This window comes from Microplitis mediator, chromosome 6 (genome assembly GCF_029852145.1).
Source record: "Microplitis mediator isolate UGA2020A chromosome 6, iyMicMedi2.1, whole genome shotgun sequence".
NCBI lineage: Eukaryota > Metazoa > Arthropoda > Insecta > Hymenoptera > Braconidae > Microplitis > Microplitis mediator.
This window is the reverse complement of record NC_079974.1, coordinates 15,901,016-15,926,441: the sequence shown is the minus strand read 5'-3', so window position 1 is coordinate 15,926,441 and position 25,426 is coordinate 15,901,016. Positions and strand designations below refer to the sequence as shown.

The following is a 25,426-nucleotide window of genomic DNA, read 5'->3' as shown; positions in this document are numbered from 1 at the left end:
TCCATGTTCTGTAGAATAAACTGACGTCATTGTCTTTGTCTTGACAAATGAAAAAAAAAAAAAATAATATTTCTATACACTGTAGTGTAAAGATGAATCATTTAAAAAATATGAGAACTCATAATACTGAAATATTTATTTATGCTTCTTCTTTATGTAAAAATAACTTTCTTAAGCGTATTAATAAAAATCTTAAAATATTATAAATTATAAAGAAGAACAATATTAGTAAGTAATAAAAATAATTATAATATAAAACGAAAAGTTAGAAATATTTATTTTAGGATAAACCATTTCCGCGATTGACAATTAAATGTTTCGTTATAGATTTTAAATCATCTTTTGAAATGTTAAAATAGAAGCCTCTTGCTTTAGCATCTTGTAAAAGATCTTCCCACATATTATTTCGCTGAAATATAAAAAATAAAATATATAACATAAAAAACAGTCAAACTTATCGCACTACTAATTTCAAAAGGGCGTATATTTTTTTTTTATTGACATTTTTAAATTTCTAGCTTTAAAATAAATCCCAAAAACGATTGGTAATAAATTAGTATATTACATACCTAGGCCAGTAAAATAGGAGAAGTCTCAGAGCACATGTAATTGTTGGCAGAGGCTGACAAACATGTAGTCTGAGGCTTTCTTTTTTACTGGCCTAGGTATGTAATATACTATTTCTGCTCGACGAAGCCGGAAAGTTGCAACTTCGTTCAGAGCAACAGCCTGGAAGTTGCCACTTTCCGGCCGGAGGGCAGAAAAAAAAAATTATAAGCCTTTTAGGAAGCTTTCTAAAGCTAAAAGGCCGTATAGAAATATAAGTCCTTTTGGAATAAGTAATGCGTTATTTCTTCAAATAAAATAATAATAAACAAAAAAAAATTATTATTAATAATATTCAAATAGTTAAGGCCATACTCAGACAGTGCCCTCCCCCCTCTTTTTAAAGAATTCTAATGGCTTTCAATTGTCATAACCGTAGTCAAATTTTATAATTTAATTAAAAAAAAAATTAGAACTTTAATTGAAAAAAGGAGAACGTAATCGTAATTTTGCTAAGATGAAGATTTTTAAAAAAATTACTTGCAGTTGATATCAATTGAGAGCTGAACGAAATTCGTAAAATAAATTTCAGAAAAACTCGTCATGGGAATTTTATAATTCGAATTTTCAAATTTTTTAGGCTAAAATTTATTAAACAAATTTAATTAAATTAAAAATTTTAATAGGGGTATGCTGCCGTGCTTAGAAAGAAGGGAGTTACTTCACTTACTGCCTTCTTCCTAAGCACGTCAGTATGACAGTTGAAAGCCACTGCATATTTTTAAAAAGCGGGGAGCACTGTCTGAGAATGTCCTTAAATATAAATATTAACTTCTATGTGTTGTTCAATTTTATAAAGCAAATGCATATACTTAAAAAAAAAATAATTATAAGTATAAAATAATAAAAATAACTACACTAATTGTTACCTTGAACTCATTAAAATTGCCGCATAATATTAAACTGTGCTTAGCTCTTGTTAAACTAACGTTGAGTCTATTTGGATCTTTTACAAATCCAATTCCATTGGATCTTACGCATGACATAATAATTATGTCACATTCTGATCCTTGAAAACTATCTACTGTATTTACATCTATTTTATTTTCTTTTTTTTCTTTTTCATCTTTCTCTTCATCATTACTATCAGAATTTTTTGTATTAACTTCATTATCTTTTTCTCCATCAAGATTATTGGTCTCAACACCAATTTTCTTTTTCATTTTTTTTTCTTCCTTACTGCAGCAAATAATTATAATTGTTATTCAAGGGCATTCTCAGACAGTGCCCCCCACTTTTTGAAAAGATGCAATAACTTTCAATAGTCATAACCGTATCAATATTTCATTAATTAATTAAAAAAAAAATTAAAACGTTAATTGAAAAAATGACAACGCAGTTGCAATTTCACCGAGATATAGAATTTTAAAAAAATTATTTACAGTTGTTATTAATTAGGAGTTAAACGAAATTTTTTAAATAAATTTTAGCCTAAAAAATTCGAATTTTAAAATTCACATAAAGATTTGACTGAAATTTATTTTCAAAATTTCGTTAAACTTCTAACTGATATCAACTCTAAGTTATATTTTGTAAAGTCTATATCAGCGAAATTGCAACTCGTTATTTTTTCAATTGATGCTTTTATTTTTTTTTAATTTATTGATAAAATTTTAATACGTTTATGACAGTTGAGTCATTGAAAATTTTTGAAAAGTAGACGGCACTGTCTGAAAATGGCCTTGAAATAATTTATTTATCTTTAGAAGGGCCGGTAATTTTTTTCCTAGTATTTATCTCAATCAATAACTCTAATCGCAAAATTAAGAACGAGACTTGATGCATTAGTCCCTGATCTAGAAATCTACGGTTTATTTTTCCAAAATTTCCATTTGTTTACAAAAAAAACCATTCGTCCGTCTGAGCCCGTGATAGAACCCCTCGTCCGTCTGAGAATAATAAAGAGAAAAACTACCGGACCCTTCTTAAATAAAAATAATGGAAAAGAGAATCTTACAATGGATTTATAAGTTCATTTAATAAAGCCCGTTGTCTTTTGTACGGTGTAATTACACCAATACATTTTTCACTGTATGAATCATGCAATTTTATAAACTCTTTTAGGACGTTAACTATATTCCGTACAAGCTCCGCTTCAGAAGGATTCGAAAATCCATCAGAATCTTGTGAATACGAATGATTAAATACAATATAATTACAAAAATTTAAAGCTTCTACTGAAGCCGCATTTTTTATGGCTCCTTTATAAAAGTAACGATTTGGCCAGTGGGATATGTCATTTACCATACGATATTGCGTGTCTAACATAATTATTGGATTTTTTGACTTGTACTCAAATATTTGTTGAGTTCTCGCAAAAAGCGATTGGTCATATCCATATTCTTTTGCTTTCTAAAAATTTAATAAAAAAATATTTAAATACTGTACAATTATTTTTTTTTATTACAAATCTTTTATAATTACCTGCGATAAAACAGTCGGAGGCAATTGCTGGGGGTCTCCGACTAAAATTAATCTCTGTATATTCAACATTAATGGGATTAATGTTAATAGCTCAGTTGCCTGAGCAGACTCGTCAATTATACATAGAGGAATTTTACAGTTTCCTTTACTGCAAATTAATTATAATTATTTTAATACTTTTTTGGGAATAAGTAAATTTATTAAGTCTTGAAATAAAAATACACCTAAATACTGCCTTCATTCGGTAACTAGTCCAACAGGAAGTTAGAGTGCAAGCAATAATATTTGCAGATTGGAGAATGTACTCTTCGATGTCTTGCTGTCGTTCATTAGAAAAAAATTTCTGTTCTGAAAATTTCTGAAATGGAAGTGAAAATTAAAAATAACAATTAATATTACCTGTGTGTCAAAAAAGGTAAATATGCATAAGTGGGACTTAAACTATTTTTTACTGTAAAAGTCTTGAAAGTTTGGTATATTTTAAATACATTTTTAATGGAATTACAACAAACAGTAATTTTTCTGAGATTTTTTAATTTTAAATTAAATGAAAGATTGAAGTAAACAACAATTGCAAAATCTCATTTTTGCATATTTATCCTTATAATTTATTTAATATATATTATTTACATTTTTTTTACTCTTTGCAAGTTTAACCAAAGATACACTTTGGACCGATTGATGAATTTTTTCCTCTCGGCCTACTCGTACAATTTTAAATGGCACCTTTTTTTCTGGAAAGTAAAATTTACCTTTCTAAAGTATACAGTTTAAAAAATCGGAAGTGGATTCGAAGTGAATATGGATTTTATTTCAGTCTGAATTCATTCTATAGTTCAGAGTTCCGGAGTTAAAAAAAAATTGTTCTGCATACGGAGTAAAGAAGGATTTTTTTGCAGTCTAGTGATGTAAATTTTATTTTAATCCGCATTTACTCTGACCAATGGGAGTTTTAATGTAAAAATAAACTCCGGAATAAATAATCATCCGCTTCGCATTCACGTCGGATTTAATCCGCGTTTACTCCAAAAATTTTTACAATGCAGTAAATTTTACAAGTAATTAAGGACATTCTTAGATAGCCCCCCCCCCCCCCCCCCCAAATTAATAAAATTTAAATACGATTATGACAGATCTAGTTTATTGAATATTTTTAAAAAGTAGGGGTGTACTGTCTGAGAATGCTCTCAAAAAAAAAAAAAAATATTAGAAAGTTACAGAAAGAAGATGAGATGTAAAGGAAGAAGAAAAGGATCCAAGGCAAACTAGGCAACAGATTCTAAATTTATCAAAGTCAACAATAAAATTATTTTTTCTTCATGTTTACCTTCCATCTTTGATTGTATTTCTAATAATCTAATAACTATTTCGTCAATAGCTTTATTAGATGGGGCACAAACTAATATTCGAGTTGCACTTTTCCGACTTAAGATTGTTGCGATAATATTTTTAATTACTTTGGTTTTACCGGTACCCGGTGGTCCTTGTATTAAACATATACCAGGAGTATATTTGTCTTCAATCGTTGTTACAACTCTTGACAAAACTTCTAATTGTTTTGAATTAAGCGTTTCCTGCAAGAATTATATTATTTAAAAAATACAAATATTGTACTCATTAAATATGGAACAACTATACCTCTGTTGCTGTAGGAATACTATTAATTGTCGATAACATTTTATATGAATCGAAGTCTGGTTTTAAAATGGCATTAATTAGAGGTGACTGAGGTATATATCCCAATGAATCTACTAATGCTAGACTAGATAAAATCCAAGTCACAGGTGTTATTGTTAAATAACCAGATAGTTTAAGGCTTGAACTGAATTTAGTTATCAACGTATATGTCAAAATCTCATAATCCTTATCATTTTTTTCTGTAGCTGCATGATAAAATAATTGGATGTTTAATATAATAATTTTTATTTGCATAAGTTATAGATCAAATTGAACGGAATATAGTATAAGGCCGGATAGCTCAACTGGTAGAGCACTCGGCGCGATACCGAATTGGTCTGGGTTCGATTCCCAGTTCGGGTTATCTATATTTTTCTCAATTTATCTATAAATTGTCTTATTGAGAAGGTTATTTGCATATTTGCATGTTTAGATTTCCACTATATAAAAATGGTGTATTACCGTACGATGGACGGTGTGGCTCAATACGTTATAGATCAAATTGAACGGAATATAGTATAGTGCCGGATAGCTCAACTGGTAGAGCACTCGGCGCGATACCGAATTGGTCTGGGTTCGATTTCCAGTTCGGGCTATCTATATTTTTCTCAATTTATCTATAAATTGTCTTATTGAGAAGGTTATTTGCATGTTTGCATGTTTAGGTTTCCACTATATTTAAATGGGCCATTTTTATATAGTGGAAACCTAAACATGCAAACATGCAAATAACCTTCTCAATAAGACCTTGCATAATAAAATAATAATATTTAATTAAAGTATGAAAATTTTTAATATAAAAATTAAATATACTACTGGAGAAGATATAAAGTAAGGAGAGAAGATAAGAAGATGTGGAAACATTGGGAGAGCCTAAAAAAAGACACTCGGATTGGAGCTGTAGAGGGTGCAAGAAAGAAGAGAAAATGCTACTCATGTAAGATTCCAAAAAAGTTCACACGGAGAAAAAAATATTGCTCCTCGAACGATCTAAAGTATAGTAACTCGTAGATCGTTACCACAACAATACGTATGCTTATGGTAACAATACCGTATCGTTCCAGTAACTATCTATTAGATAGCTGTGAGCCCTATACGACTTTCCGTAGTCGTCAACTCACACGGCACCGTCTAACCTAACTAAACATCCATTTTCGCGCCAACTTTTGAATATTGTATAATTGTTGCTAGCAGGCGTTTAATAAAAAAAATAGTGTAAAAAATAATTGTGATGTTGAAATATGGACCCACGGGTAATTAATAAATTAACAAAGTAGACTCTTCATAACTATGTTGATATATTTATCGATAAGTGTTTTTTTATGCTTTTTGTAATCAAATATACATTCATAACCAAAAATCTAAATATTATATATAGTCGATGTTTTATAATTTAAATGTGATACGTAAATAGAAGAAAAATAATTAATATACAAATGAGATCTGAATTAATATTGAATTTAAAATTAAATTACTAATAAATAAATTCAAAAAATTAAAAGATATATTTATATTTATATTTAAAATTTATTTTGACTATAACTAACTAATAAATCAGTTTTATAAATTATTTTATTTAATCAAAGTTATTTGCTTATCATTTATTTATGAATGATAAAGGTTTTTAAATATCTCATATAATTTGCAACGCGCGTGACGTTAGATAGGGCTCAGAACGATACCGTATAGATCTCAGAGCTATCCACCGTATTGTTGTCAGAACGATACAGTAGATCGTTGCAGTAACAATCTAGTAGATAACTATAGCGTATTGTTACTGTAACTATACAGTATACTTCTGAGAACAATATTTTTTTCTCCGTGCAACGTGTGGAACTTCTAAGCTTGAGACAGATTAGGACTTGGAGTAGAACTTTTTTTTGAACTTTTGTAATTTTGACAGTAAAAAAAAAGTTTATCTAGGACTTTATATATCTTTTTAAAAGACATCTTGAAGTTGTCTCTGTGCTACTTGGGTATATGTAAAATTTTGTATCAGAATACAGTCGTGCAAATGAAACTCTTTTATTATTAAAAAAAATTGAATAATTACTTCGATTATCTGATTCTTCTATATATGCGAATTGTATTGGATGTTTAGATGAACGATAAATGATAACTAAATCACCTCGACTTGGATATAAATCTTCAATATTTAAATCGCGACGAGGTTTATCTTCGTTTTTATCGCAGCGTGGCACTGTCGCTGTTAATTCAAATCGGGTGATTTTGTGAAGTTTTTTACCATTATCACTGTCAATTGATACAGTTTTGAAACTATGTTCAATTACGTCTCCAGCAACAGTTTTTTTATGGCTAAAAGTTGTTATATATATAAATAGAATTAGTTATAAAAAAATTTAATAATCTCATAATCAATAACAAAATAATAAATTAATTTTTATACATTTCGTTTTTTGTGTCTTCTAAAATATCACTTTTTAATGAATACCAAAATTCGTCAATTAAAAATGGCAACATTATCTGTTGGTATTCTTTATAAGATGAATAGTTTAATTTTATTGGAGACATTTTTATTAAATCACCTGTATATGGTGGTGTATTTTTATTGTATCGATTATCGTTTAGCGATGACGGATCCCATTTAAATATTTGATAAAAAAACTCTTTTTTTAATTCTTCATCAGAATATAAAACGTCAAAACTAAAAATATAAATTAAAGGATTATAGCTTTTAAATATAAATTTATTTATTTTATAATTTGAATTTTTTAAAAATGCAATTGAGATGAAAAAAATTGTAGAGATACATTATTTAAATACTTTTTTTTTTCCAAAATCTAAAAATTAAAAATTTTTTTTTCACTCAATTATTTATTTATTAATTGAATATTTTTACCAAATTGATGACTGCTGAGTATTAACTTGAGGTCTGTTTCTCCATGAGCTTTTCAAAAATATAAATTTGAAAAAAAATTAAATTAATTTCAAATTAAAGTACGTAATTAAATAAATCTACCTTATTGCTGATTGCTCATTATTGTTTTCTTTAGAGTTACTTCTCCATGAACTGTATAAAAATATAAGTTTAATTAACGAATTAATTCCGAAGCACGACAGACCCCTTTCAAAAAATGATGAAACAGTTTTTTTATTTTTTTTATGACTGTTGTTTAATTTTATTTGTACTGAATACATCATTAAAAATTTAGCGATGTGGATGACAAAAAAAAAATTATATTTCGGAGCTAATGGTCATTTTCTAAAATTTCATTTTTAAAAAATCTTTCAGGAAATTTTCTCTTGTCCTAAAAAAAAATAATTTTATCATTTGAATTTTTCAAGTATTTTATTTCGCGCCGAATGTTTCTTTTTTTTCTTAATAGCCCATAAACTCTAAATCAAAAAATAATTAAACAAAAAAAATTTCTTTTTTTTTTAATTTTTTTAATCACAAATTATTTTTATTGAGTAGGAAATTTGTAAATCACATCAAATCATAAATCTAGACTATAGAAAAAAAAAATTCTATTTTTCAAAATTTTTTAGGGGTCCGTTGTGTCCCAATCTCCCCCCATACTTTTTAAATAAATTTACCTGAATGCTGATTTTTCATTGTTAATTTTTTGAGAATTACTCCTCCAAGAACTGTACAAAGATACAAAATAAATTTTAAATGAAATCATTCTATTTTAATTTTAAATATTTATTTAAAAATCAATTAACAACGTACCTGAAGGCTGACTGTTTATTGTTATCTTGAGTGTTGGTTCTCCATGAGCAAGCTGAAGAATCCGTAGTACGTAATTCTTTAAATGACTTGCAGAGTTCTTTACTACTCCTATCCATTTTTCTTATCTAAGAGAAAAAAAAAAGAAAAAAATTATAAATTTAAACACTCTGTGACTATATTTCTTAAACTGTTGTAACAGTGAAAAAAATTGTAATTTTTCACAATCATCTTACATGTTTAATATTATTTTTTTATTTTTTTTCAATGTCAGAACAAGTCGTTATTGCAATCGCGATAAAACGATGTATCGATAGTTTATTCACGATTATTTTGTAATATCATGACTCCTTTTAAAGTTTACTTTTGAATACAATAATATAATATTGACAAATAAAATTTTCTATATATTTTAAAAAATTTACTGAAAACAATGCAATAAATTTAATTACTTCTAGGCATATTACGGGTTATTCAAAATATCTAGAATCTAAAATTTTTGTCTGACTAAAATATTATTTTTACTTACCGGTATAACTTTCTAGTTTCCAGTTTTTTATCGTCAGTTTTTTAATTAATTTCACGCGGCGTTAAGTGTAAAGTATATAATTATATATATATCATTGACAAGATTTTAAACCGAGTAAAAAAAAATTATTGAATAAAATCAAAGCTAAGGAAAGATATTATTTAATAGATTTGATTGGTCGTTTCAAATAGACCCGTAACACTGCCGTTATCAATAAGAAAAAATAACAAACGACATAAACTGTGATGATTTAAAATACTACGCGTGTAATTAAAAATTAAAATAATAATAATAATAATGTTAAAAATTTTTAATATTTTAATATTTGTACACTATATCCCATCTATGCACATACCGGTCGCGTAAACGTCAAAAACAAATGAAATACGATACTATCTCTGTAGCCTCAGTAAGAAAAATTTTAAAAATAATTTATAAATTTTTACGAATAATAGCGCAATATAATTTTTAAAAAATGCAATACTTACTTGCAATAAAATAAGTAATTTATAAATAATTTATTTATTAGAAACAATTTTAAAATCTTGGTAAGTACTACAACGACGCCTGATTAGATTCGAATCGATGATTGTTAACTATAAGTAGCGTCGCGTAGTGTATTGTTTTACTTCGAAATTCAAACAATAGATGAAACTCGAACCTCATGGAACATAAATCAGATGTACATAAAATTCCTATTCCTGCCCTGCTGAGCACACAAGTGATTACTATGAGTGTGAATGTAGCAGACATGAGACAATTTATAAATTTTGAGTAAATAAATTCAAATAATAAAATTTTTAAAAATGCGCGTACTGATTTTTCATTGATCTAAATACGCATTTTTTATTTTTACTCTACTACTTACATTTTATTTATTTATTCGAAAATTTAAAAAATTCCCACTGTCAGTTACATTGACACTCATGTGGTTCCTATGGTATTTCTATACAAATTATAGTATTTGCGCTTAGTGCAGTACGGCAGATTTACAATGCGTATAAGTATTGAAGAATAAAACCGATGATTATTTAGATTCAATAATATTACATATAATTGATGACTTGCAAATGATATTTTGGAACAATATTGACAATACCTGATAGCAATTTAAAATAAACATTTATTTTTAGTTGACTAATTATCGCTAAATGTAAACGAAATATGTAATGTGAAATCACGTTTGTCATATTAATATATAAAATAAATGTATCAAAAATTCTTGAGTTTAAGCGCCGTTTTGTCAGTAGTTCAACTCAGAGTTTCAGTCAGCGGGATCTGTACTGTCCATCGGAGTCTGACCTTGCGCGTTGATGTAAAGTAAAATGATGAAAAACAGACGTAGTAATTTTTATAAATTGAAAAACAATTATTAATAGAGGATGCATGTTTTATAGCGCCTTTGTAGAAATAATTATTAAGCCATCGAGATATAGCATCAACCATACAATATTGGGTGTCCAATATCACTATCGGTTTTATTGATTCACTTTCAAAGACTTTTTGAGTTTCTCCAAAAAGTGATTCATCATATCCGTATTCTTTTGCTTTCTACAATATTAAATAAATGAGTATTTAAATCTATAATAATATTGCTAATTGACAGAGGAAAAGGGGCAAAATGATCTTTGAAATAAAACGGCCCCTATTATTTTTTTTGGACAGGATACTTAAGGTAACAGACACAATTATTGACAGGGTACAAATTGCTGATACTTTATTTTATTTTATTTTATTATTCACTTTTTCTTTAAAAAATTTTTTAAATTAAAAATAATGTTTTTGTTAAATCGAAAAATTTAAACTTTTAAAATTTTTTTTAAAGAAACTCATTTTGCCCCACATTTAACCTTTTTTCATGTATGAGTTTTTTGATACTAAATGTTTATTTGGGAGTTAAAAAAATTTTCTGTAGAATAAACTGACGTCATTGCCTTCGTCTTGACAAATGAAAAAAAAAAAATTTTTCTATACACTGTAGTGATGAGATGAATCATTAAAAAAATATGACAACTCATAATACTGAAATATTTATTTATGCTTTTTCTTTATGTAAAAATAACTTTCTTAAGCGTATCAATAAAAATATTCTTGAAACATTATAATTTATAAAGAAGAACAATATTAATAAGTAATAAAAATTATTATAATATAAAACAAAAACTTTAAAAATATTTATTTTAAGATAAACCCTTTCCGCGATCGATAATTAAATGTTTCGTTATAGATTTTAAATCATCTTTTGAAATGTTATGATAGAAGCCTCTTGCTTTAGCATCTTGTAAAAGATTTTTCCACATTTTATTTTGCTGAAACATAAAAAAAAAAATAAAATATATAAAATAAAAAACGATCAAACTTATCGCGCTTCTAATTTCAAAAGGGCGTATATTTTTTTTTCATTGACATTTTTCAATTTCTAGCTTTAAAATAAATCCCCAAAACGATTGGTAATAAAAAAAAAATGATAAGCCTTTTAGGAAGCTTTCTAAAGCTAAAAGGGTGTATAGAAGTATAAGTCCTTTTGGAATTAGTAATGCGGTATTTCTTCAAATAAAAGAATAATAAAAAAAATAAAATAATTATTAATAATATTCAAATAGTTAAGGCCATACTCAGACAGTGCCCTCCCCCCCACTTTTTGAAAAATTTCAATGGCTTTCAATTGTCATAACCATAGTCAAATTTTATTAATTAATTAAAACAAAATTAGAACTTTAATTGAAAAAGCGAGAACGCAGTCGTAATTTTGCTAAGATGTAGATTTTTTTAAAAATTACTTGCAGTTGCAATCAATTGGGAGTTAAACAAAATTCGTTAAATAAATTTTAGTAAAATCGTCATGTCAATTTCATAATTCGAATTTTTTAATTTTGCTGGCTAAAATTTATTCAACAAATTCCGTTTAACTCCCAATTGATATCAATTGTAAATAATTTTTTTTTAATTCTATATCTCAACGAAATTACTACTTCATTGTCCTTTTTTCAATTGAGGTTTGAATTTTTTTTTAATTAATTAATAAAATTTTATTACGGTTATGACAGTTGAAAATCATTGCATATTTTTAAAAAGTGAAGGAGGGGCACTGTCTGAGAATGCCCTTAAATATGAATACCAACTTTTATGTGTTGTTCAATTTTATAAAGCAAACGCATATTTCAAAAAAAAAAAAGGAACTATAAGTATGAAATAATAAAAATAACTACACTAATTTTTACCTTAAACTCATTAAAATTGCCGCATAATATTAAAGTATGCTTAGCTCTCGTTAAACTAACGTTGAGTCTATTTGGATCTTTTACAAATCCAATTCCATTGGATCTTACACATGACATAATAATTACGTCACGTTCTGATCCTTGAAAACTATCTACTGTATTTACATCAATTTTATTTTCTTTTTTTTCTTTTTCATCTTCCTTTTTATCATTACTATCAAAATTTTTTTTATTAACTTCATCTTTTTTCCGATCACGATTATTGGTTTTAACACCACTTTTCTTTTTCATTTTTTTTTCTTCCTTTCTGCAACAAATAATCATAATTATTATTCAAGGGCATTCTCAGACAGTGCCCCCCACTTTTTGAAAGATGAAATTACTTTCAATAGTCATAACCGTATCAATATTTCATTAATTAATTAAAAAGAAAAAAATTAAATTCTTAATTGAAAAAATGACAACGTAGTTGCGATTTCACCGAGATATAAAATAATCAAAAAATTGCTTACAGTTGTTATCAATTAGGAGTTAAACGAAATTTTTTGAATAAATTTTAGCCTAAAAAGTTTTAAAATTCAAATTCTAAAATTCACATGAAAATTTTACTGAAATTTATTTTCCAAATTTCTAATCGATATCAACTGTAAGTAATTTTTTTTTTTAATTTATATCTCAGCGAAATTGCAACTCGTTATTTTTTAAATTAATGCTTTAATTTTTTTTTTAATTTATTGATAAAATTTTAATACGTTTATGACAGTTGAGTCATTGAAAATTTTTGAAAAGTAGACGGCACTGTCTGAAAATGGCCTTGAAATAATTTATTTATCTTTAGAAGGGCCGGTAATTTTTTTCCTAGTATTTATCTCAATCAATAACTCTAATCGCAAAATTAAGAACGAGACTTGATGCATTAGTCCCTGATCTAGAAATCTACGGTTTATTATTTTTTTAATTTCCATTTGTTTACAAGAAAAACGTGGACGAAATTATCATTTACAGTGCAGGTGCAACAAGTATAGAACCCTTCGTCCGTCTGAGAATCATAAAGAGAAAAACTACCCGACCTTTCTTAAATAAAAAAAAATGAAAAAGAGCAACTTACAATGGATTTATAAGTTCATTTAATAAATCCCGTTGCCTTTTGTACGGTGTAATGACACCAATACATTTTTCACTGTATGAATTATACAATTTTAGAGACCCTTTTAGGACATTAACTATATTCTGTACAAGCTCTGCTTCAGAAGGATTAGAAGATCTATCAGAATCTTGTGAATACGAATGATTAAATACAATATAATTACAAAAATTTAAAGCTTCTACTGAAGCCGCATTTTTTATGGCTCCTTTATAAAAATAACGATTTGGCCATTGAGAAATTGCTTCAACCATTCGATATTGCGTATCCAACATAATTATTGGATTTTTCGACTTGACCTCAAATATTTTTTGAATTCTCGCAAAAAGCGATTGGTCGTATCCATACTCTTTTGCTTTCTAAAAGTTTAATAAAAAAATATTTAAATACCGTACAATTATTTTTTTTTATTACAAATCTTTTATTATTACCTGCGATATAACAGTCGGAGGCAATTGCTGAGGGTCTCCGACTAAAATTAATCTCTGTATATTCAACATTAATGGGATTAATGTTAATAGCTCAGTTGCCTGAGCAGACTCGTCAATTATACATAGAGGAATTTTACAGTTTCCATTACTGCAAATTAATTATAATTATTTTAATACTTTTTTGGGAATAAGTAAATTTATTAAGTCTTGAAATAAAAATACACCTGAATACTGCCTTCATTCGGTAACTAGTCCAACAGGAAGTTAGAGTACAAGCAATAATATTTGCAGATTGGAGAATGCACTCTTCGTTATCTTGCTGTCGTTTACTAGATAAAAATTTCTGAAAAGGAAATGAAAATTAAAAATAACAATTAATATTACCTGTGTGTCAAAAAAAGTAAATATGCATAAGTGGGACTTGAACTATTTTTTACTGTAAAAGTCTTGAAAGTTTGGTATATTTTAAATACATTTTAAATGGAATTACAACAAACAGTAATTTTTCTGAGATTTTTTAATTTTAAATTGAATGAAAGATTAAAGTAAAAAACTATTGCAAAATCTCATTTTTGCATATTTATCCTTATAATTTATTTAATATATACGAGCAACCCACAGTACCTGACTGCCCGAGTATCACTACCAAATTTAATAAATTTGATTTTCTCGTTTATTAAGGTCTTAAAAATTTACTTTCAGATGTTTTTATTAATTCGCAAACCAATCGATTCAAAAAATTGTGTTAATGATAGGATTAAAAAAAAAAAAATCTACACGATCAAATTTTTTTTGTAAGTCGTCGATACATTTTTTTTTCTAAAATATATCAACTACGATGAAAAATATAAAAAACTGATTAAATTTCGTGGGTTTACCGAAAGGCTATTGTCTTTTATTGATACGAAAAAAATCCAGTATCTAATCTTAGAGTTTTTAAAAATTTTTATGCCCGTAATTTTATAAAATCATTAATTATTATCATAGAGACATGGCATGGACTAAATTTTTCTTATTCTCTCTTAACAATATGGATTATTTACATTTTTTTTACTCTTTGCAAGTTTAACCAAAGATACACTTTGAACCGATTGATGAATTTTTTCCTCTCGGCCTACTCGTACAATTTCAAATGGCACCTTTTTTTCTGGAAAGTAAAATTTACCTTTCTAAAGTATACAGTTTAAAAAATCGGAAGTGGATTCGAAGTGAATACACTGTAAAAAATCGGGAGTGAATCCGGATTTAATTTCAATCTGAACTCAGAGTTCCGGAGTTTTAAAAAAATCACTCCATGCGGAGTGAATTTGGAGTTTTTTTTTAGCGGAGTGACGCGGATTTTATTTCACTCCCAATTCACTCGGTCCGGAGTTTTAAGATTTAAATGAATTTATATTACTGTTAAACAGTGTGTGTGTGCAAGTGCGTGAGCGTGTGTTCGTCCGTATATGTGTGTGCATATCAGCTGATCAGTAATGAAATACGAGAGTTTTTACTACGATTTTATTTAGTAGTGTTATTTTTTATTGATAATATTTTCAAAATTCCTTTCTGGAGTGAATTTCACTCCGGAGGGAGTGAATAATTAAAAATTCATTCACTCCGCATTTACTCCGAATTTAATCCGCATTCACTCCGCGAATTTTTTACAGTGTATGGACTTTATTTCAGTCTGAATTCATTCTGTAGTTCAAAGTTCCAGAGTTTGAAAAAAATTTTTCTGCATACGGGGTAAAAAGGGATTTTTTTTTAGTCTGGTGATGTAAATTTTATTTTAATCCGCATTTACTCTAACCAGTGGGAGTTTTAATGTAAAAATAAACTCCGGAATAAATAAATAAAAAATCATCTGCTTCGCATTCACGTCGGATTTAATCCACGTTTACTCCAAAAATATTTACAATACAGTAAATTTTACAAGAAGTTAAGGGCATTCTTAGATAGCCGCCCTCCCTCCCCCGAATTAAAAAAAATTACAGTTGTTATCAATTAGGAGTTAAACGAAATTTCTCATAAATTTCAGTAAAATCTCCGTCAATTTTAAAATTCAAAATGTAAAATTTTGTAGGCTTAAATTTTTTCCACCAATTTCTACTCCTAACAGATAAAAATTGTAAGTAATTTTTATTTAGATCTATACCTCAACGAAATACTCACTACGTTGTCCTTTTCTAAATTAATGCTTTATTTTTTATTAATTAATAAAATTTTAATACGATTATGACAGATCTAGTTCATTGAATATTTTTAAAACGTTGGGGGGTACTGTCGGAGATTGTTCTAAAAAAAACAATATTAGAGAGTTACAGAAATAAGAAGATGAGATGTAAAGGAAAATGGAAAGGATCCAAGGCAAACTAGGAAACAAATTCTAAACTTATCAAAAAGTATTTTTTCTGCATGTTTACCTTCCATCTTTGGTTGTATTTCCAATAATCTAATAACTATTTCGTCAATAGCTTTATTAGATGGGGCACAAACTAATATTCGAGTTGCACTTTTCCGACTTAAGATTGTTGCAATAATATTTTTAATTACTTTGGTTTTACCGGTACCCGGTGGTCCTTGTATTAAACATATACCAGGAGTATATTTGTCTTCAATCGTTGTTACAACTCTTGACAAAACTTCTAATTGTTTTGAATTAAGCGTTTCCTGCAAGAATTATATTATTTAAAAAATACAAATATTGTACTCATTAAATATGGAACAACTATACCTCTGTTGCTGTAGGAATACTATTAATTGTCGATAACATTTTATATGAATCGAAGTCTGGTTTTAAAATGGCATTAATTAGAGGTGACTGAGGTATATATCCCAATGAATCTACTAATGCTAGACTAGATAAAATCCAAGTCACAGGTGTTATTGTTAAATAACCAGATAGTTTAAGGCTTGAACTGAATTTAGTTATCAACGTATATGTCAAAATCTCATAATCCTTATCATTTTTTGATGTAGCTGCATGATAAAATAATTGGATGTTTAATATAATAATATTTAATTAAAGTATGATATTTTTAAATATAAATATATATAAAAATTAAATATACTACTGGAGAAGATATAAAGTAAGGGGAGAAGATAAGAAGATGTGGAAACATTGGGAGAGCGTAAAAAAAGATACTCGGATTGGAGCTGTAGAGGGTACGAGAAAGAAGGGAAAATGCTACTCATGTAAAAAAGATTCCAAAAAAGTTCAACGTGTGGAACTTCTAAGCTTGAGACAGATTAGGACTTCGAGTAGAACTTTTGTAATTTTGATAGTATAAAAAAAAAGTTTATCGAGAACTTTATATGGGCGAATTTTGAGTAAAAAAAAAAGTTTTTTAAACATATATCTCAAAAAATATTTTTACTGCATTTTGCCCTCGTTCCAAAACAGTACAAAAACATCTAATTTGAAACTGTTTCTTATTCTTATGAAGCTATTGATTTCTATTCGGTACGAGGGTAAATGTATAGTAAAAATACGTTTTGAGAAATATGTTATATAAACGTTTTATTTTTTTACTCAAAATTCGCCGATATAAAATCCTAGATATACTTTGTTTTTTTTAGTATCAAAATCAAAGTTCCAAAAAAAGTTTTAATCTGTCTCAACTTAAAAGTTCCATATATCGAACTTTTTTTAAATCTTCATGGAACGAATTTATTTTACATGGGTAATAATTTCAAAACATTATGTCAACAAAACAACATGGCTTCATCGGGAGTAGATCTACTGCTACGAACCTATACCTGTACACCAACTATGTTCTAAACGCAATGAACCAAGGAATGAACGTCCATGCATTATTTACGGACTTTAGCAAAGCCTTTGACATCACAAAGCATATTGATAAAACTACATCTCAAGCCTACAGCATACTTGGATTCATACTCAGATCAGGAAGAGAATTCAACGACGTTCATACACTCATACATCTATTCATGTCATTAGCCCGACCGATCCTTGAATATTGTACTGTCATATGGTCACCTCATACTCAAGTCCAGATAAATAAGGTAGAAAAGATACAAAAAAAATTCTGTAAATATGTGTCATATTACATGTACAGTCGTAGATCCAATATGACTACGGACGATGTATACAGCCAATTTAAAATCGATAGACTTCTAAGTCGTCGGCAAGTTGCCGATCTAATATTTTTCTATAAGTTCGTCAACGGATGTATTGAATCACCGGAGATACGTGAACTATTTCAAATTATCCATCCTAGGCCTGGTTTAAGACAACATAGACTGTTGGACGCTATTAAGACAACGAAAAGCTATGTTTACCATGGTCCTAGGAACAGGATAGCCAATCTAGTCAACGAGCACTGCCAGGATACTAACTTCTTTGAGGATTCAATGTCTGCTTTTATAACAACGATAAAAAAAACAATACTAAACAACTAATGCTTGTATAATATCACCAATTTCAATTTCAATTTTATTTTATATTACTTTAGTCTCATTTTCATTATTTATGTTTATACTAAAATCAAATATCACTCATAATATATTTTTGTTACTATTAATGTATACTGCCGATCGGGGTTCTTTTGCAATAAATAAATAAATAAATACATCTATTGAAATGTGAAGGAATACACAAGGAAGTAGAGACGGGAAAAAACTACTAGATGAATGGAAAGAGCTAGAGAATAAAAAAGAAAAACAAAAATTCATAGCAGAGATAAAAGGCAAGAAAAATGTAAAGCTGTGCACGGTCTTCAAGAGAATTGAAGAAATCCTGAGAGTGGACTCAGGGTTACGGAGTGTGGGACAAGCGGGCTACCAGGACTGCGACGTGCAAGAGAAAAAATCCAAAAAAATAAATAACAGAAAATAAAAAACAAATAATATATGAATAAACAAAAACATATCGAGAAAAAAAGAAATATAATAACCCAAGGCAAAAATTAAATTACAAATAGTGGTAAAATAAGTCATCTAAATAACTTTTTAATTGACATAAGACAGGAGGAAAAACAACACAAATTTTCTCTGTCTCCAGAACCAACATTTGCATGTCGTATATTTATACCAAAAGAGGTGACTTGGAGACCAAAAAAAATTTGTCTTATCCTTTTAAAAGAAATCTTAAAGTTGTCTCTGTGCTACTTGGGTAAATGTAAAACTTTGTATAAGAATATAGTCGTGCAAATGAAACTCTTTTATTATTAAAAAAAATTGAATAATTACTTCGATTATCTGATTTTTCTATATATGCGAATTGTATTGGATGTTTAGATGAACGATAAATGATAACTATATCACCCCGACTTGGATATAAATCTTCAATATTTAAATCGCGATGAGGTTTATCTTCGTCTTTATCACAGCGTGGCACTGTCGCTGTTAATTCAAATCGGGTGATTTTGTGAAGTTTTTTACCATTATCACTGTCAATTGATACAGTTTCGAAACTATGTTCAATTACATCTCCAGCAACACTTTTGTCATGGCTAAAATTTGTTTTATATATATGAATAGAATTAGTTATAAAAAAATTTAATAATCTCATAATTAATAACAAAATAATGAATTAATTTTTATACATTTCGTTTTTTGTTTTTTCTAAAATATCATTTTTTAATGAATACCAAAATTCGTCAATTAAAAATGGCAACATTATCTGTTGGTATTCTTTATAAGATGAATAGTTTAATTTTATTGGAGACATTTTTATTGAATTGACTGCATATGGTGGTGTATTTTTATTGTATCGATTATCGTTTAACGATGACAGATCCCGTTCAAATATTTGATAGAAAAACTCTTTTTTTAATTCTTCATCAGAATATAAAACGTCAAAACTAAAAATATAAATTAAAGGATTATAGCTTTTAATTATAAATTTATTTATTTTATAATCTGAATTTTAAAAAAAATGCAATTGAGATGAACAAAATTGTAGAAATAATTTATTTAAATCTACCTGAATGCTGATTGCTCATTGTTATTTTCTTTAGAATTATTTCTCAATGAGCTGCATAAAAATATAAATTATTACTTTTAAATAAAAGTATATTTTTACATGTTTTTATTATATAGATTTACCTGAATGCTGATTGCTCATCCTTATTTTCATTAGAATTATTTCTCAATGAGCTGAATAAAAATATAAATTATTACTTTTAAATAAAAGTATATTTTTACATGTTTTTATTATATAGATTTACCTGAATGCTGATTGCTCATTCTTATTTTCATTAGAATTATTTCTCAATGAGCTGAATAAAAATATAAATTATTACTTTTAAATAAAAGTATATTTTTACATGTTTTTATTATATAGATTTACCTGAATGCCAATTTTTCGTTATTGTTTTCTTTAGAGTTATTAACTCTAAGTTTAATTAACAAATTACTTCCGAAGCACGACGGACCCCTTCCACAAAATGATATATAAGTTTTTTTATTTTTTTTAATGACTGTTGTCTAATTTTATTTGTATTGAATACATCATTAATAATTAATCGATGTGTATGACAAAAAAAAAAATCGGTCTATAAGTTGACCCTGCGGGCCAGCCCCAAAACTTCCCGCTGTTTTCGAGCTCAACGAGCTCGAAAACACTATTGTAAATACGTTTACGAGCTCTTCGAGCTCGCAAATACTTTTTTATGCTATTGTTTTGTAAAAAACCATTTTTTAGCATTTCTTTCTCCCACGATATCTCGCGAACGAATTAACCGATTTTGATGGTTGAGGCGGCAATCGACGCGGTTTGTCAAGTTCTAAAGCTGATCAAATTTTGGATTCGATTTATCGAGTCATTTTTGTGATATTTCAGGAAAAATAAAAAATTTTTTTTTTTTTAATTCTTTCGACAACGGTTTCTCTTGAACGAATGAACCGATTTTGATGGTTGAGGTGGCAATCGACGCGGCTTATAAAGCTCTAGAGCCCAGTCCATTTTGGAATCAACCTATCGAGCACATTAAAAGTTATAAAAAAAAAACATTTTTGAAAAAACTTTATTTTTGGAATATCTCTGAACGAGCCCTACCGATCAAGCTCAATTTTCTCTCGGCTTCAAGATATTGTCAATCCGCGTCGAATGACACCTTAAAGTTCAAAATCGGTTCATCCGTTCAAAAGATAAAGGTATTTACATACGTACGTACGTACGTACATACATACATACACACACTCGGACATCATCTTGAAATTATCACAATAGCTTCCTAGGACCTCAAAACTCCGACATCTGATAAAAATTTAATTTTCGTAAATCGGACCGAAACCAATAACTTCCCGAATTTTTGAAAATTTACAATTTTCTTAGCGGGAAGTTAAAAAAATTATATTTCGGAGCTAATGGTCATTTCTTAAATTTTCATTTTTAAAAAATCTTTCAGAAATTTTTTTTTGTCCTAAAAAATAATAATTTTATCATTTGAATTTTCCAAGTATTTAATTTCATGCCGAATTTCTTTTTTTTTTTTAAATAGCCCATAAACTCGAAATCAGAGAATAATTAAACAAAAAATATTTTTATTTTTAATCACAAATTATTTTTATTGAGGAGGAAATTTGTAAATCACATCAAATCATAAATCTAGACTATAGAAAAAAAAATCGGTCTATCAGTTGACTCTGCGGGCCAGCCCCAAAACTTCCCTCTGTTTTCGAGCTCCTAGAGCCCGAAAAAATTGTTGTGAATACATTTTCGAGCTCTTTGAGCTTGAAAATACTTTTGTATGCAGTTCTTTTTGAAAAAAAAAACGTTTTTCACCATTTCTTTCTCGATCGATATTTCTCAAACGAATAAACCGATTGAGATGGTTGAGGCAGCAGTCGACGCGTTTTATTGAATTCTAGAGCTGATAGGATTTTGGAATCGATCGATCAGGCCATATCTGAAAAATTAAAAAAAAACTGAAAAAAATTTTTTTTATTTATTTGTATTTCTTCTATATCTTAGAGTCCATTCGATCGATCGATTTGAAATTTTCAGAAAAGTTGACGGCCAAAAAACTCTTTCGATTTCCACCTCAACCATCTCAATCGATCAATTCATTAAAAAGATATGAAGAGTTCACATCCATACACACACGCACACACATACATACAGACACCTGGACACCCTTCTGAAAATAGTCAGAATAGCTTCCTAGGACCTGAAAACGTCAACATCTGATGAAAACTCGATTTTCGAAAATCGGTGTGAAACCAACAACTTCCCGAATTTTTTAAAATTAACAATTTTCTTAGCGGGAAGTTGAAAAATTATATTTTTCAAAATTTTTTGGGGGGTCCGTTGTGCCTCAATCTCCCTTATACTTTTTAAATAAATTTACCTGAATGCTGATATCTCATTTTTAATTTTTTGAGAATTACCGCTCCATGAGCTGTACAAAGGTACAAAATAAATTTTAAATGAAATCATTCTATTTTATTTTTAAATATTTATTTAAAAATCAATTAACAACGTACCTGAATGTTGGCGGTTTCTTGTTATCTTGAGTATCGTTTCTCCATGAGTAAGAAGAATCCGTAGTACGTAATTCTTTAAATAACTTACAAAGTTCTTTACTATTCCTATCATCCAATTTTATTATCTAAGAGAAAAAAAAAAGGCAAAAAATTATAAATTTAAACATTCTGTTACTATATTTCTTAAACTGTTGTAACAGTGAAAAGAATCTGTCTATCGGTTGACCCTGTGGGCCAGCCCCAAAACTTCCTGCTGTTTTCGAGCTCAAGGAGCTTGAAAACATTGTTGCGAATACATTTTCGAGCTCGAAAATGCTATTATGTGCAATTTTTTTTTTATGAGCTTTTCAAGCTTTAACAAGTTACGTTTTATGCTAAAATTTGAAAATTTAAGAATTAAAAATCATTAATACAGAAGCGATTTTTAAGTTTTTATTCCCGATTATATTCAATAAATAAATGTATTTAGGCAGAAATCAATGAGAGTGATCAAAATCAAGATTTGGATGAGTTTTGACTTAAGTCAGAGCAATAATATATGAAATATCCGAGAAACATATTAAAAACTGTGTTTTTTCAATTTTTACTGATAATATGATTTAAACTAAAGAACAAGTTAGATGACATTATATGATGATCGAAAGAGACTATAAAGAGAAAGAGTTGGTATGATTTCACACACATTTTAGTACATTATATTTTGATTTATCCGGAAAAAATAACAAAAAAGGTAATTTTTTAACTTTTCAACGCCGATATCTTTTGAACTAATTAATTGATTTTGACGTTTGAGGTGGCGATCAGCGCGTTTTATTGAATTCTAGAGCTGATTAAAATTTGAAATTGATCGGTTCAGCCGTTTCGAAGATATTTGGAAAAACCCGTTTTTATCATTTCTTTCTCCAACGATAGCTCTCGAACGCATAAACCGATTGCGATGGTTGAGGCGGCGATCGACGCCTTGTATTAAGTTCTAGAGCTGATTAGATTTTGAAATCGATTGTTCGAGCATGATAAAAAAAATTAAAATAATAATAACTAGAGGTCCTAAGAGGTTATGTCACTAATCACTAAACAAACTAATGAGTTGTTATGGATTAATATCAATTATATAATATGAGTAATCGTCGAATTAAAAAGTAACCTTGGCAACTTCTTCAAACCCTTCGTCAATTGGTTTTAATTGTCGTTTTTTCCAGTAATGGTAAACGATATACGCGCTGGCACATGGACAGCCGAATAATATTATTTTTTTACTGTTCCGATACATATTTTTAATCATTTTCTTGTTAATTTTATTAGTAATTATGATTGTCGTGATCTTAGACGATCAATTATAATTAATGTTATTGTTATTATGATTATTGTATATTTATTCAAATTTATATGCTGAGATTTTATGAATTCATTTCGAATTTTACTGGACTGTTTACATATTTTTATTTTTTTTCTTCGTGAATGGAATTGCGCGTGCGCGGTAAAACATGTGTGTAATTTTGTACGCATGTCTAATGTAAGATTGAAGGGGTTGGTTTTTTATCTTGCATTCAAATTGCTCCCATGCCACATTCGGAAATATTTAGCACAAATAACACACGTGGGTTTTTGGCACTCGTTTGAAAAGTCATAAAATTTTCTAAAGACCAAATATATTTATAAAAATTTAAAATCATGAATGTAAAAATTTAAATAGACAAAATTTTATTTTTTTTAAGACAATTTTTAAAAATTGATGTAATTAAAAGTCATTTTTTTGGCAGTCCATTTTACCCAAAAAATTATTTAGAGGTAAACATTGATGACAAATAATAAATAACGAGCAACCTGCAGTCACTACGAGACTGCCCAAATATCACTACTAAATTTATAGAATACGCAGAAAAAAGGATTTCTTGCCGCAAAAAATTTTAATTTGCACCAAGAAATTTTATGCATTATCAATGAAATACAAAAATTGTCTTGGAGCGAGAAAAGATTTTCTTTGTCAAGAAATAATTCCTTGCATCGAGTAATTTTTTCTAGTTCTAAATAAATTTTTGTTTTCAATTCACAGTGCAAAAAATCTCTTGGGGTAAATAAAAATTTTCTTTAGGTGATTAAAGATTTTTTGTGTCAATGAATCCTTTTTTTTTCTATGCACAATTTTTTGGCTTTGAGAAGCTTCCTAAAACCAAAAGGGAGTATAAAAATCTGTCATTTTGGAATAAGTAACGCGATATAAATAATATAGCTATATATTCAGTGACATTCAGTCATATTTAGTGACAGAATAATTAAAGTATTAATTTATTTAAAGAAAATAAATACGGTCGTTTTTTTTCTCGCGTAATTTAAATGTTATTCGAATGATGTAGATAAATCTATTTATCTCAATACTTGTCAATTCAAAAGAGTTTAAGCTATGAAAAGGGACAAATTCAAGTCAAAACCTATCTAATGATACCAATTCAATAACATTAACTAATTCTATCATATAGATATGGCGGGAACAAAATTTTCCTTATTCTCTTAATAATATAGACGAGCAACCTGCAGTCACTACGTGACTGCCCAAATATCACTACTACATTTGAAAAATTGTAAAAATAATTTATAAATTTTTACGAATAATAGCGCAATATAATTTTAAAAAAATACAATACTTACTTGCAATAAAATAAGTAATTTATAAATTATTTATTTATCAGAAACAATTTTAAAATCTTGGTCAGTACTACAACGACGCCTGATTAGACTCGAATCGATGATTGTTAACTAAAGTAGCGTCGAGTAGTGTATTGTTTTACTTCGAAATTCAAACAATAAATGAAACTCGAACCTCATGAAACATACATCAGATGTACATAAAATTCCTATTCCTGCCCTGCTGAACACACAAGTGATTACTATAAGTGTGAATGTAGCAGACATGAGACAATTTATAAATTTTGAGTAAATAAATTCAAATAATAAAATTTTTAAAAATGCGCGTACTGATTTTTCATTGATCTAAATACGCATTTTTTATTTTTACTCTACTACTTACATTTTATTTATTTATTCGAAAATTTAAAAAATTCCCACTGTCAGTTACATTCACACTCATGTGGTTCCTATGGTATTTCTATACAAATTATGGTATTTGCGCTTAGTGCAGTACGGCAAATTTACAATGTGTATAAGTTTTGAAGAATACAACCGGTGATTATTTAGATTCAATAATATAACATGAAATTGATTACTTGCAAATGATATTTTGAAATAATATTGACAACACCTGATAGCAGT

General features: G+C 28.0%; 2 protein-coding genes across 7 annotated transcripts; both read right to left on the bottom strand.

Moving 5' to 3' along the window:
* Positions 1 to 254: 254 nt before the first annotated feature.
* Positions 255 to 9,523, bottom strand: LOC130669798 (probable helicase senataxin). 2 transcript variants are annotated; one of them, XM_057472869.1, is made up of 15 exons: positions 9,416 to 9,523; positions 8,402 to 8,526; positions 8,266 to 8,316; positions 7,688 to 7,738; positions 7,568 to 7,615; positions 7,115 to 7,372; positions 6,761 to 7,023; positions 4,669 to 4,913; positions 4,358 to 4,604; positions 3,661 to 3,764; positions 3,255 to 3,388; positions 3,031 to 3,178; positions 2,564 to 2,958; positions 1,476 to 1,785; positions 255 to 409 (listed from the first exon to the last, which is right to left on the bottom strand). In XM_057472869.1, exons 2-15 carry the CDS (start codon positions 8,515 to 8,517, stop codon positions 281 to 283), a joined length of 2,499 nt encoding a protein of 832 aa, XP_057328852.1. In that variant the 5' UTR covers positions 8,518 to 8,526; positions 9,416 to 9,523; the 3' UTR covers positions 255 to 280. The 2 variants fall into 2 exon arrangements, with proteins under 2 accessions (XP_057328852.1, XP_057328853.1); XM_057472870.1 differs by lacking the exon at positions 9,416 to 9,523 and adding an exon at positions 8,928 to 9,073.
* A 1,225-nt stretch (positions 9,524 to 10,748) lies between these two features.
* LOC130669794 (probable helicase senataxin) lies at positions 10,749 to 23,589 on the bottom strand. 5 transcript variants are annotated; one of them, XM_057472860.1, is made up of 17 exons: positions 23,304 to 23,589; positions 22,160 to 22,284; positions 22,024 to 22,074; positions 20,022 to 20,108; positions 19,900 to 19,950; positions 19,778 to 19,828; positions 19,656 to 19,706; positions 19,276 to 19,533; positions 18,920 to 19,182; positions 16,443 to 16,687; positions 16,132 to 16,378; positions 14,767 to 14,870; positions 13,948 to 14,066; positions 13,724 to 13,871; positions 13,257 to 13,651; positions 12,149 to 12,455; positions 10,749 to 11,236 (listed from the first exon to the last, which is right to left on the bottom strand). In XM_057472860.1, exons 1-17 carry the CDS (start codon positions 23,439 to 23,441, stop codon positions 11,108 to 11,110), a joined length of 2,769 nt encoding a protein of 922 aa, XP_057328843.1. In that variant the 5' UTR covers positions 23,442 to 23,589; the 3' UTR covers positions 10,749 to 11,107. The 5 variants fall into 5 exon arrangements, with proteins under 5 accessions (XP_057328843.1, XP_057328845.1, XP_057328844.1 ...); XM_057472862.1 differs by lacking the exon at positions 19,656 to 19,706; XM_057472861.1 differs by lacking the exon at positions 19,778 to 19,828 and having other exon boundaries at positions 10,750 to 11,236.
* Between the last annotated feature and the right edge of the window lie 1,837 nt (positions 23,590 to 25,426).